Source organism: Mandrillus leucophaeus, unplaced genomic scaffold (genome assembly GCF_000951045.1).
Source record: "Mandrillus leucophaeus isolate KB7577 unplaced genomic scaffold, Mleu.le_1.0 Scaffold1176, whole genome shotgun sequence".
NCBI classification, from domain to species: domain Eukaryota; kingdom Metazoa; phylum Chordata; class Mammalia; order Primates; family Cercopithecidae; genus Mandrillus; species Mandrillus leucophaeus.
The window spans coordinates 395,349-408,162 of NW_012100054.1; the positions used below are offsets into that span (position 1 = coordinate 395,349).

General features: G+C 39.5%; 1 protein-coding gene across 1 annotated transcript in view; it reads right to left on the reverse strand.

Moving 5' to 3' along the window:
* Positions 1-8,616: 8,616 nt before the first annotated feature.
* The window catches only part of PCOLCE2 (procollagen C-endopeptidase enhancer 2), a 72,290-nt gene continuing 68,092 nt past the window's right edge, over positions 8,617-12,814 (reverse strand). The window contains exons 8-9 of the mRNA XM_012001296.1: positions 11,785-11,952; positions 8,617-9,218 (exon numbers count right to left, since the gene is read on the reverse strand). Coding sequence (XP_011856686.1) covers positions 9,088-9,218; positions 11,785-11,952 — 299 coding nt within the window. The 3' untranslated portion in view covers positions 8,617-9,087. The remainder of the gene's footprint in view (positions 9,219-11,784; positions 11,953-12,814) is intronic.

The window sequence follows — 12,814 nt, forward strand, 5'->3', positions numbered from 1 at the left end:
CACGCCTATAATCCCAGCACTTTGGGAGGCCAAAGCAGGTGGATCACCTGAGGTTGGAAGTTTGAGACCAGCGTGACCAGCATGGAGAAACCCTGTCTCTACTAAAAATACAAAATCAGCCGGGCGTGGTGGCGCATGCCTGTAATCCCAGCTACTCAGGAGGCTGAGGCAGAAGAATCATTTGAACCCGGGAGGCAGAGGTTGCAGTGAGCCGAGATTGCGCCACTGCACTCCGGCCTGGGCAACAAGAGTGAAACTCCGTCTCAAAAAAAAAAAAGAAAGAAAGATAAAATGATTGAGTGCTGTTTTAAGAATTTTAAGGAGGAAAATACACAAGCTGCCTCAGTAACTCATTCACTCATTCAGAAATTGAATTAATTCTGTGAGGTAATTCAGCTTCTCATTTTAAAATTCATTTCCTCCATTTTTATTTCAACAGAAAAAGCAATCACAATATTTTCTGTGTTTGCTTGAATGCAGATGTCTTCTTCTCCCACCCACCCCCGCTGACCCCAGTGACAGAGTCTCACAATATTTGCCAGGCTGGAAGTACAGTGGCTATTCACAGGGGCCATCAGAGCACACTACAGCCTCCAACTTCTGGGCTAAAGAGAACCTCCTACCTCGGCCTCCCAAGTAGCTGGGACCACAGCAGTGTGCTACTACACCCAGCCTCTTTCTTTTGAAAAGCTGTAAAACAAGACTAGGCACAGGAAGGAACAGTTCTCTCATTCTCTTCTGTATCCTCACTCTAAGTATGGTATTAATGTTGAATGGCACAAAGTTATTAAATGAAAATTTAGCCATTATCCATTAGTGTAAATATTATACGAATGACATCTAGTTTATTAAATACTCGTAACAATTGTGTGTTCCAGATCCTATTTTCTCAAACTGGATTAAAAGAAAACCCAGATTCTCTACTTCAACCTTCTAATTTAATACACAGGAAAACTAACATTTTGAGTAATTTGTCCAAGTTTATATACTGACTGACTTGAGATGCTGAATTCAATTTATTTTTCCTATCAGTCAATACATATCCAAAAGCTTTCCATTTTTGAATTAGCTTCTCATTGTAGGTTCATCTTGGTCAGCAAACAGAGCTTAAGTCCCTACTTTTCTAAATGACTAATTTTTTAAAAACTTTTATGACAAGTGTCAAGCAGAGACAGCAAGATGAACAAGAGTTGGAGGAAGAGGATGGACAGGTAGGTAGTGAACATCGTAGGAAAGGGGGAGTTAGCCTCAGAAAGTAACAACCAGACCAGAAGGGACCAGAGTGTTTAGAGCAGACAGACTGGTGAATTTCATTTCTGTGCCACTTTCTTTTCTTATCAATTTGAATATTCAGCCAGGCGTGGTGGCTCACACCTGTAATCTCAGCACTTTAGGAGGATGAGGGGGGTGGATCACCTGAGGTCAGGAGTTCGAGATCAGCCTGGCCAACATAGTGAAACATTAGCTGGGCGTGGTGGTGTGCGGCTGTAATCCCAGCTACTCAGGAGGCTGAGGAGGAGAATAATTTCAACCTGGGAGGCAGAGGATGCAGTGAGCCGAGATCACGCCATTGCACTCCAGCCTGTTCAGCAGAGTGAAACTGCATCTCCAAAAAAAAAAAAAAAAAAAAAATATTCAAGGATCCAGAAACCATTTAAGACCATAAGGGATCTCAGAAAGGATCCAATTCAACTTCATGTTACAGGAAAGGAAACTAAAGTTATTCCATTGCCACACTGTGAATGAGAATCCAAGTCTTTTCCCTTTTCACTCAGGAGGCTCTTACCTGCATTATGTTACTATTAATATCAGTTTTTTTATGGGATGAATTAATCAGATGTACGAAGTCTTGCTTTCAGCTTGTACATTTTAATAGGTTTCTATACTTAAAAGCTTCATCTCATTGTTGAAATCTAACCCAATCTTAGTATTAGAATGCTACAAGAACATCCTTCGGGCAAAGATGTTTCATTTATATCTAATCAAATTTTAGCCTTCTAAACTCAATTGTTGACTTGGTTTTTAAAAGGGAGAAGCAAATGACAAAAAAATCAAAACCAGGATTTTTAATAATAACTTTAGAATACCTCAGAACAAATTTTTATGTATATTCCAGAGCTACTCACCCAGAACACCCGATTCCGTGCATCCATGGGCAATCCCACACTTTTACATTCAGAGAGCCTCTGTCAAAAAGAGGCTATTCGTGGCCCAGCGCGGTGGCACACGCCTATAATCCCAGCACTTTGGGAGGCCAAAGTGGAGGATCACCTGAGGTCAGGTGTTCAAGACCAGCCTGGCCAACATGGCGAAACCTCATCTCTACTAAAAAAAATACAAAAATTAGCTGGGCGTGGTGGCGGGCACCTGTAATCCCAGCTACTCAGGAGGCTGAGGCAGAAGAATTGCTTGAACCCGGGGGCGGAGGTTGCAGTGAGCCAAGATTGTGCCACTTCACTCCACCCTGGGCAAAAAAGGGAAATTTCATCTCCAAGGTGGGGGGAGAAAAAGAGGCTTTTTGTGCAAAGGGTCCTGAATTCAAGGCTCTTAATTATAAAAGGTAAAAAAAAAATCAATATTTTGTCCTTAAGCTAGGGCTTATTTATACACCTGAGAGATAAGAAGCATGGGAAATTTTCTATTTGAATCACTTGCAGGTTACCTTGGGTTTTTCTATCTGGATAAGCATAACATCTCTCTACTATAATAGTCTTGTTTCTCCCTTTCCAATCCTTACATCACATATTTCACTGTCTTGCCTTACCACCCTGTCTGGATCCCTCAGTACAATTTCTAATAGATATGACAATTTCAGGCATTCGTGTCTTACCACTGATCTTAACAGAATGCTTTCAATATTTCACCATTAAGTATGAGCTTTGCTGCAGATTTTCTTGTCAACTTGAGGACATTTCTTTCTATTCACAGTTTTCTCAGGGTTAATTTTTTGTCAGGAATAAATGTTGAATTAGATTAAATGCTTTTTCTGCATTATTAAAATCAAATGAATGTTCTCCATCTATTGTGAATAGGGCTTTACAGTACTTTTCCCCATTCCGTTAAGAATTTGACCTTTGGCCGGGCGCTGTGGCTCAAGTCTGTAATCCCAGCACTTTGGGAGGCCGAGACGGGCGGATCACGAGTTCAGGAGATCGAGACCATCCTGGCTAACACGGTGAAACCCCGTCTCTACTAAAATACAAAAAAAATTAGCCAGGCGAGGTGGCGGGCGCCTGTAGTCCCAGCTACTCGGGAGGCTGAGGCAGGAGAATGGCGTGAACCCGGGAGGCGGGGCTTGCAGTGAGCTGAGATCCGGCCACTGCACTCCAGCCTGGGCAACAGAGCCAGACTCCGTCTCAAAAAAAAAAAAAAAAAAGAATTTGACCTTTGTTTACTATAGTTTAGGTTACCTAGTAATCTGATAATACAGTAGGTCAGTTATGTTGCTAGGCATACTTGCTTATGGTAAAAATGAGCCGACAGGTAAACTGCATCTGGATTGGGAGGAACAATCCTTGAACTACGAATACCTGATGGAGGGACATCAGCTGCGCTTTCCTGAGTGCGTAACTCTTACAACTAGGCACGTCATCTATGAGAAGTCAGGAAGCTGTGCTATGGAGTTGTAAGAAATATTGGCTTCTATGGAGATGTGACCTTTCAGCTAGTGTGTCTACACCCACTTGTGTTCACCTGACTGAATCTTTTTTTTCTCCTTGATTCTGAGACATCATCTAGGGAGGCAAAAGAAAACAGCTAATGCTTGGCTGTGTAAACTTCTGCCAGAATGCTACAAGGATTCTCACAGAAAAAGAAATTCTGACACTGTCCTTCTGTTAAACTCTCATCCCTGTGCTATATCCTTCTGAGGACATTGGTACCAAGAAAGATCCGTGGTGCTTTTAAGAGCCTGAAGGTTTCTTTGCACCTCAGTCTCCCTAGTTAGTATTGCAGATCTATTTATTCTGTAAAGTATGTTCACTGATTTTTTTTTTTATTATTATTATACTTTAAGTTCTAGGGTACATGTGCACAACGTGCAGATTTATTACATATGTATACATGTGCCATGTGGCTGTGCTGCACCCATTACGTTCATTGATTTTCTAATGTTAAATCAACCATGCATCCCTGGGATAAACCCAACTTGATCATGATCTGTTTTGTTTGCTGAATTTTGTTTGACAATATTTTGTTTAGAGTATTCGCACCTATGTTCATAGGTGGAAGCAAGTGGACTGGAGATTTTCCTGGTTCCTACTGTCTCTAAATTTTGGTATTAAGATTGTATTAATCTCATAAAAAGAATTGCTGAGTGTTCCTTCTTTACGTATACTCTGGAATAGTTTATGTTAGATCGATAGTATTTATCACTTAAATGTTTGGTAGGCCTTCCAGGTAAAACTAGGCCCCAAGTTTTATTTGAGGAAATATTTTAAACTACAGGTTAAATTTATTTAATGATTATAGGACTATTTAGGTATTCTATTTCTACTTGAGTCTGTGTTAAGTTCTCAATACCCAGCTTCACCTTCCCCCTCAGAATTTGTCCACTTTACCTAAGTTTTCAAATCTCTGAGCATAAAGTGATTCATAGTATCTTATTACCTTTTAAGATTCTGAAAAATCTGCAGTAAAGTCCTCTTTCAATACAAAATCGGTTTATTTCTCTGTTTTTACTTCTTTTCTTGCTTAATCTGGTCAGAGTTTTGTCAATTACATTAGTCATTTTAAAGAACATTTGGCTTTCCTTTTTTCTATCATTTAAGATGACAATTTTATTCAATTTCTGCTCTATGCTATTTTCTCCTACCTTTTAAAAGTTTATGCTGTTTTCCTTTTACTAAGTTCCCAATTTGTATCATTTACAAATTTCCACCCTTTCTTTTATAATGTAAACACGTAAGATTATAAATTTTAAAGTGTTGGTTAAGCTGCATTTCATACATTTTAAAATGCAGTTTTTCTATTGTTCAGTTTTTAATATTTTGTTTTCCATTATGGTTTCCTTTTTATTGTGAGTTGAAAGTATATTTCTTAATTTCCAATTTTTTTTAATGTTTTTTGTTGTTTACTTTTTCTTATTAATTTCTAGTTGTTTAGTGTTGTTAGAGAAGGCTATCTGATACTACCTGTTTGAAATTTGTTGGACTTTGCTCCATGGTACGTGGCAAGTTCTGAAATTGTTCCATATGATCTCAAAAATAATGCGCCCTTGGTTCTGTTCTATATATGTGTGTTAGGTAAATCTAGCTAATTGTGTGGTTCAACACTTCTATATTTTTAATGTTTTCTCTTTTAAATCTGTCAATTACTGAGAGAAACACGTTAAAACCTCCCGTTATGATGGTGAACTTGTCCATTTCTATTTATACTATATCAGATTTAGTTATGTATTTTGAAGGATGTTATTAGCTGTGTGCAAATTTAGAATTGTTATATCTCCTTGTAACTCTCTTCATCTTGAGTAATGCCTTGAAGTATTTTTTTTTCTAGTATTAATAAAACCATACCATTTTGTTTTGGTTAATGTTTGACTGGTATACCATATTTATCTTTTTCTATCCCTTTCAACTTTTCTGGGTCCTCATGTTTTAGATGTCTCTTTCAAATAGCACATAGTTGTATTTCTTTTTCTAAGCCAGTCTGACCATTTTGACGTATAACTTTCAGTATTTAGTTTAGGTATTTACTGAAATTATTGATATGTTTGTATTTTTACCTTATTTTGTTGTATTTTTCCTGGTTTCACTTTCTTTAACTTCTTTTTTTTCCTCTGCTGGTTTTAAACGTTGATGCTCTATTTATATTATTTATGCTCTGTTTATATTATTATTTTATTACATTACCCTACATAAATTGATGGAAATACTTAAGTTATCAAAGTCCTAAGTTAATGTTTTTATCTTTCTCTCTCCCAATATGAGGTCTTTAAAATACTTAGGTCAAACCTTTTTTAAAAATGTTTGCTTGCTAATTGAATTGCAGATTTTTTGTTTCCATTTATATAAAAATATATAAATTTGTTTGCTTAAATCCATGAACTCAAGCAAAAGGTGCTTCTGATTAATATTACCTAACTCACGTTAGAACTTTCTGATTAGTGGCTGTTTAATTATAGGGCTTTTCTTTAAGGGAGATTTTTTTTGTCATTTGTTGATACCATCTAAATAGTTCAGAAGTAAATGGGAGCCTGGTAGCAGTGGTCTATTAACACATGAAAGAAAAGAAGGTAAATGTCTTCCAATTAAGGTTAACTTGCAAGTAAATAAATAATGGAATTTAAGACTTTGGAACTTGGCAAAATTCTTAAATGTTCATTTACAGGAATTCAAAGGATGAAAATCAAGCTAGCAAGATGCTCTGAAACAGTAAGATTTACTTAGAATTTTGAAATGTTTTGTGATATGTTAGTATGGTCACCTATTCATTCTTCATGTCTATTTGATTCCCCAAGTATAAATACTTATTAAAAACAAAAACCTCATCAACTATTCTTGAAAAATAAGCAATTTCTAAAAGAGAAAATAGTATGGGATCCCAAAAGTTATGTAGTCTAACTCCCTCAAATTATAACTAAGGAAACTAAACCTCAGTCAAAATAAAGGTGTCTTAGTCCGTTCTGTGCTGCTATAACAGAATATCTGAGACTGGGTAATTTATAAAGAACAGATACTTATTTCTTACAGTTCTGGAGGCTGGGAAGTCCAGAGTCAAGGGCCCACATCTGCTGACAGCCTTCTCGCAGCATCGTCCCATGGCATAAGGCGGAAAGGCAAGAGAGCACATGAACACATCAACACATGTGCATGCCCAAAAGAGAAAGAGACGGATGGAATGGGGAATGCAGGGAGCCAAATTCATCCTTTTACCAACGACCCATTCTCACGATAACTAACCCACTCTCGTGATAATGTCATTAATCCATTCGTGAGAGCTCTGCCTCATAAAAGAGCGCATCTCTCAACACTGTTGCATTGAGGATTTACTTTCCAACATGTAAACTTTGGAGGATACGTTCAAACCAGAGAAAAATGATTTTATAAAAAGGAAAGAAGTTACAAAGTGGATGTTATTCCAGAAAGAGCAGCTTCAGGATTCATCTTGATTATCTCTGTTTTGCATAATTGAAGTAAAAGACAAACCAGTGCCACACACTGTTAACCGTGAATCCCCTAAACAGTTGTAAAATATTATGTCAGAGATGTCAATAGTATGAGTAGTTTAGATTACTCTTCTCAGTTTTTACCCCACTATGACGCAAGCCCCCACTCACCTAAATAAGTCTTTCCGCTGGTCATGCAGAAGAAGGTTGATACCCGCCAGCATGCTGCTTATAATTCACCAATAGGAGATTCTATTCGGAAGGAAGAAACACTGAAATCTTTAGGATTCCCTCCTAAGTCCCAGAACATGTATTCTTGAAGGGAAGCAACTTGCTTTGAGAAGGCTGGAATCAATAAGGAGTCCATAGTCACATCCTGGCTGGGCGCAGCTGGTCTGCGAAGTTCAGCTGGCTAAGAGAACTTTCTAAAAGCTGCCACTGGCCAGGGAAGCCAGTCACCCAGTCATCAGGGTCTTCTAGTTCATCTACTTCCTCAGCTGCAGAATTCCCTGGTGCTGATGGCTCCTCAATGGGAAAGTATAGGAGCAGTTTCTGACCTGCCTGCCAGCCCAATTTTGTAGCTTCCTTAGGCTCACCCAGCTGCCGTAACAGAGGGAATATTCCTTTTGAACTTCTATTTTGCCACCCTTTAAATGTCTGGTCATCCTAGGACTGGGAATTATTGTTTTCATCTAAAAGAGTATTTTCCCTTATTTCCAAAACTTTGCTTCTACCGTGGAAGAGTTTGTGACCCACATCTTTGTTCATCTCTAATGTTCTTTCAGCCTTCTTTGGATAGGGATGGTTGTCCGCTCTCCCACAGCCCCTGGCTGGTAACGTTCTACAGGGCTGGTTGCTGCTCATACAGTTGTGCCTTAAGCAGCTCTGTGTGGATGATGGTCCTTTTGCTGTTCTTCCACTAATGAGTGAAAATAGATTTCTCAAAGGCTCTTAGCTGATACAGCCTGATCCAGTTAACTGGGGATGAACAGGGCAGGAGTGTCAAGCTCACTTCTAATTTCAAGTTCTGTAAAATGACCAATTATATAGGCTAGTATTTACTAGCCTAAGTATTAGTATTTAGTACTTCACTCTTCAAATCAGAATAAGAGGGCTTTCCTCTGGGGGTAGGGAAGGCTATTCTAGTGACAGGGCAAAGGGTTTGGAATTAGGACTCTTTAGTTTGATCGTTTTGTCTCTTAGGAGACATGTGCTCTGGCAAGTCACTAAACATACCTGAGCCTCTGTTTCAATTACAAAATGAAAGAGTGTGGACTAGATCCCTGAGAGATGTTATTCTAGCACTAACATTCTCTGTTTCTGCAGATAGAAGAATGATAGTCTACTGACATTACTGAATCCATTTAGTCCCTGAAATTCTTTGAATGCTCTTTTAGCAAAGCGTAAATTGATACAAAGGGAATCTTACGCATAAATAACACTATTCTTATTGCTAAAAGGGAATATTCCTTCTACAATGTCCCACTATCTATAAAAAGAAGTTTAGTGGCTGTTCTGTAATCCTTTAAAAATATTTTATTAAGCATTGATTTAGAAAATGCAAGACAAGATTGTAACACCTCAGGGCAAAGGCTTGAAGGTGAAACAAATATCACTATAAATATTGCACTTCTAAAATCTCTTTTTGACATCTTCACACAACTCAATTCTAAAATATCCTTTTACAGAGATGTATAAATAAACTGCTTCCAAGCTGTCAACGCTTGACACTTTTGGCTTCCTATCACCACACTAAGTCAGCAGGTTTCCAATCAGATAGCTGCTCCTCTGACAGCAGGCAAAGAACTTCCCTCAGCTCTCTCCGAGGCCTCATACCTCCATCATGTGAAGAGTCAATCAGTCCCATCTTTCGGAATGCTCTTTCAGAATATGTAATTTTATAAGTATTTTTTTTCTACTGAGAGAAAATAGATCTTTCAAAGGCAATGGCAGAATACAGCTTAAATGGACACAGTTCACTGTTAACACTGCTTGTTTTTTAAGGCATTCAGAAGCTTCTGATTCTTGGTCTTGAACATCATGATAAAGCTGTTTGGCATGATTTTGCCTCGCCCATCTTCACCTACTTGGCCCATAATAATGTAATTTAGACCTAAAGAAAGAGAATACAGAAATTAATCTTTTTCTCTATGTATGATGTATGAAACAACTTAGACTGTCAGTTACCTCTAGATAAATGTTCTCTTCTGCAGATGATAAGATTATACATGTATTCCATCTAGGATAAAATCTGAGTTTTCTTGTTTTTGCTTTTTAGAGATGGGGGTCTTGCCATATTCCCTAGGCTGGTCTTGAACTACTGAGCTTAAGCAATTCTCCTGCCTCAGACTCCAAAGTAGTTGGGACTACAGGCACACGCCACTGTGCCTGGATGATAAAATCTGGTTTAAGACTCATCAGCAAAAAGCCAAATTCAACTAGTAAGGTATTTCGGCTACGCTCACGCCAGGAAACTGGACTGAGTGGTTAGATCCGGCCATGTCCCGCCCTGCAGTGCTGTTGGTCTGTTGTGGTTCCAAATGCCTGATACGAAGATGGTACCGCATGAACGTGAAAGACTCTCCTTCCTTGAGGGGCCTCCAGGGCTCCATGACGGGCCATCCTCAGATGGCTTCTCAATCCCATCATGTGTCTGGATTTTCCGGGCATTTGGCAACCAATGATCCACTCTCTTATGTTGCTGTTGTCTTGAACTCTAATCAACATCTCAAACACGTATGCTATGTAAGCTTCTTGAGGGCACAGATGGATCATATACTACTTGCATTTGTACGGTTTCTTGCAAAACATCGATGTCAAGAGTACTTACATTGGTTATACTATGTTTTTATAGATGGGTGTGACTGGCCAAGTTAGGCCTAGACTGGGGCCTGAGGTGTTAGGTAACTCTGAATATTTACATTACCTCAGAAATAAATCAGAAAAAAAGGTATGTGTTAATTCTTCCTTTAATCTCCCTTTCCCCTGGCGTGTCATAGAGGAAATATGTCCTTTTTCTCTTGCATTTTCCTGTGTGGGTTGACCCTGTCACCACAGTGGTCTGTGAGAGTCTGGGCAAGCAATGCTGCCTCAAGGCTGAAGTGCTAGCAGCATTATGAGACCTTACAGAATCTTGAGGTGCAATATCTGCTGTTCTGGCAGTTCTGGAAAGAAATTTCTCTTTTACAGAGCCTTTGTGATTCTCTCTGGAGAGTCAACATGAGGCTACTAGCCTCCTGACTTTTCTGAACAATCTGAATTCACAGTAAAGGTTGCTTTATTTTTAAATTTTTTCTTTTTTTAGACAGTCTTGCTCTGTCACCCAGGCTGGAGTGCAGTGGTGTGATCATGACTCACTGCAGCCTCGACCTACTAGTTCAAGGCATCCTCCTGCCTCAGCCTCACGAGTAGCTGGGACCACAGGTGCACAGCACCACATCCGGACACATTTTTTGATTTTTAGTAGAGAGGAGGTGTCACTATGTTGCCCATGCTGGTCTCTAACTCTTGGGCTGAACTAATCCTCCCGTCTCAGCCTCCTAAATTGCTGGGACGGTAAAGCTTTCTTGAAGTGGATATTCTGTCTCTCTCTCTCTCTCTCTGTGTGTGTGTGTGTGTGTGTATGTGTGTGTGGTTTGGTTTCTTGTCGGAGATGTTCATAACAAGACGAGGAAAGGACTGAGCTGAGGTTGAACTGAGAAATCACGGTGTATCGCGTGGTGGAATACCAGGCATGATACTATTCCAAAGAAAGAGATCTATCTCTATGTGCTGTTGTGGAAAGATGTCTAGAGCTTATGTAGGGGAAAAATTGCAGAACTTGTGTGTAGTATGATTCCATAAGTGTATATGCCCATGCTTTATACAGATAGAAACTTTCTGGAAGTAACTTAAATTTTTTTTCTCTTTTTTTTTTTTTTTTTTTTTAAGAAATAGGGTCTCACAACTTCACCCAGTCTGGTCTCGAACTTCTGGGCTCAAGCAATCCTCCCACCTTGGCCTCCCAAAATGCTGGGATTACAGGCATGAGCTACCATGTCTGGCTGGAAGGAACTTTTCAGAGTACTTCTAGGGAAAGGAAAAGGGTTTCACTTTTAATACTCTTACCTACTTATTTCAACTTTTTAAAAACCATGAAACATATGTTACTTTTATAAGTTGTTAAATACATATTCCTAAAAAGTCATGTGCCTCTAGCTCTAGAGTAACTGTCTGTTTTTCGTAATTTCTTTCAATAAACTCATTCCCATCCATGGACTTAATAGTCCTATCTCTGCAAATGATTCCCAGATCCTTGAGTCTGGCCCAGAGATACCTCCCTCTTCTGAACATCGGGTCTGCATTTCCTGTTGGCTGCTGGATATTTTCTTTAAACCTAGACAGTACTGGCACCTTCAGTGCAATAATCTAAAATCTCTCCACCCTGCACTGCTCTGTGTGTCTGTTGCTTATTGACTCAACTTCAAACACTTCTTTCACTTGTTCATTATGTCCACTACCCCTTCTTCTGCCACAAGTTACAAGCACTTGGATGAGAGCCCAATTCTTCCTGACTCCAAAGACCTTCCTGCTCTGAAAGAAGTGGGCAACATAGTAGCCCTGATTTGACTTCCCTAGACCAACCATGGCATGGAAAATCCATGGCTTGCTCAGAGAGACCCAGTTTTCTCCCTACTCACCTCTTCTGAGGAGAGGGCACTGCTTGCAGACCACAGTGAGCCTGGCACTCATGTTCTTGCCCGCCTGCTGAATCGCCAAATTTCCCTCTTTGTAGATGTTGATGATTGAGACTGTGGCGTGCAAACTCCCACCACGAGTGACGGTTGTGATGACAGTGCCGGCTAATACTGCAGAGGAAAACATTTTGAAATGATGTGACAGGGAAGACAAATGCAAGCAGAACTGAAAAACAAGTTTACACTCTTCTAAGTTTCAGATACGAAACATTTTAATGTTAAAGAAAAGGCCCTCATAGAGGTTTCACATTTGCTTCTGTACATTTGTCACCAAAATGCAGGTTGGAGCTGTCATGTTACCCTGGTTGTTGGGGACTGATAACTAGAAGAGAAGCCTAAATACTTGCCACACTGCGGTCCATTGCCAAGGCTGAAACTCTTTAAAATGTTTTATCCAACATGTGGTTGATTGTCAGACAGGGCATAGTCTGGCTTATGAGGCTCTACCTGTGAATGCTTGTATCTGTAGAGGCAGCGCCATGCTAAGAGATAGCACAATGGGGGTTTGGGCCACTAAGATGTGAGTCTTTGAGTCGGTGTGGGTGTGTAGCCAGCTTTCTGTGTTCTCCTCACCCTTCTCTGTAGCTGTCCTTTCTTCCTGAACTCTTGTCCATTCCCTGAGTCCTCACCTCTGTCTAATTATCAGTAAAGCTCTGTCTTCTGTGGTCTATTCTCTTTCTTATCCACTCTGTTTATTTCATTTAACAAGCTGAAGTATAGAACTGAGGTATTAACTTAAACTTTTTTTTGTTAAAAAAAACTCTAGTAAAATTCAGTTGATTTTCATTACGTAATCCCCTGTTTTTTCCATCAGACACTCTGAGAAAAGTCTCTCTTTAGAGCCACAGATGGAAAGATGCTATCTTTCTCACAGAGGTGCTTCCGGCATTCTGGGGGCTTGAGTGAGGACAGTTCCTCGTGGTGCAGGACTTGCACTGAATAGGGTTTTGTTTGTTTGTTTGTTTGTTTGTTC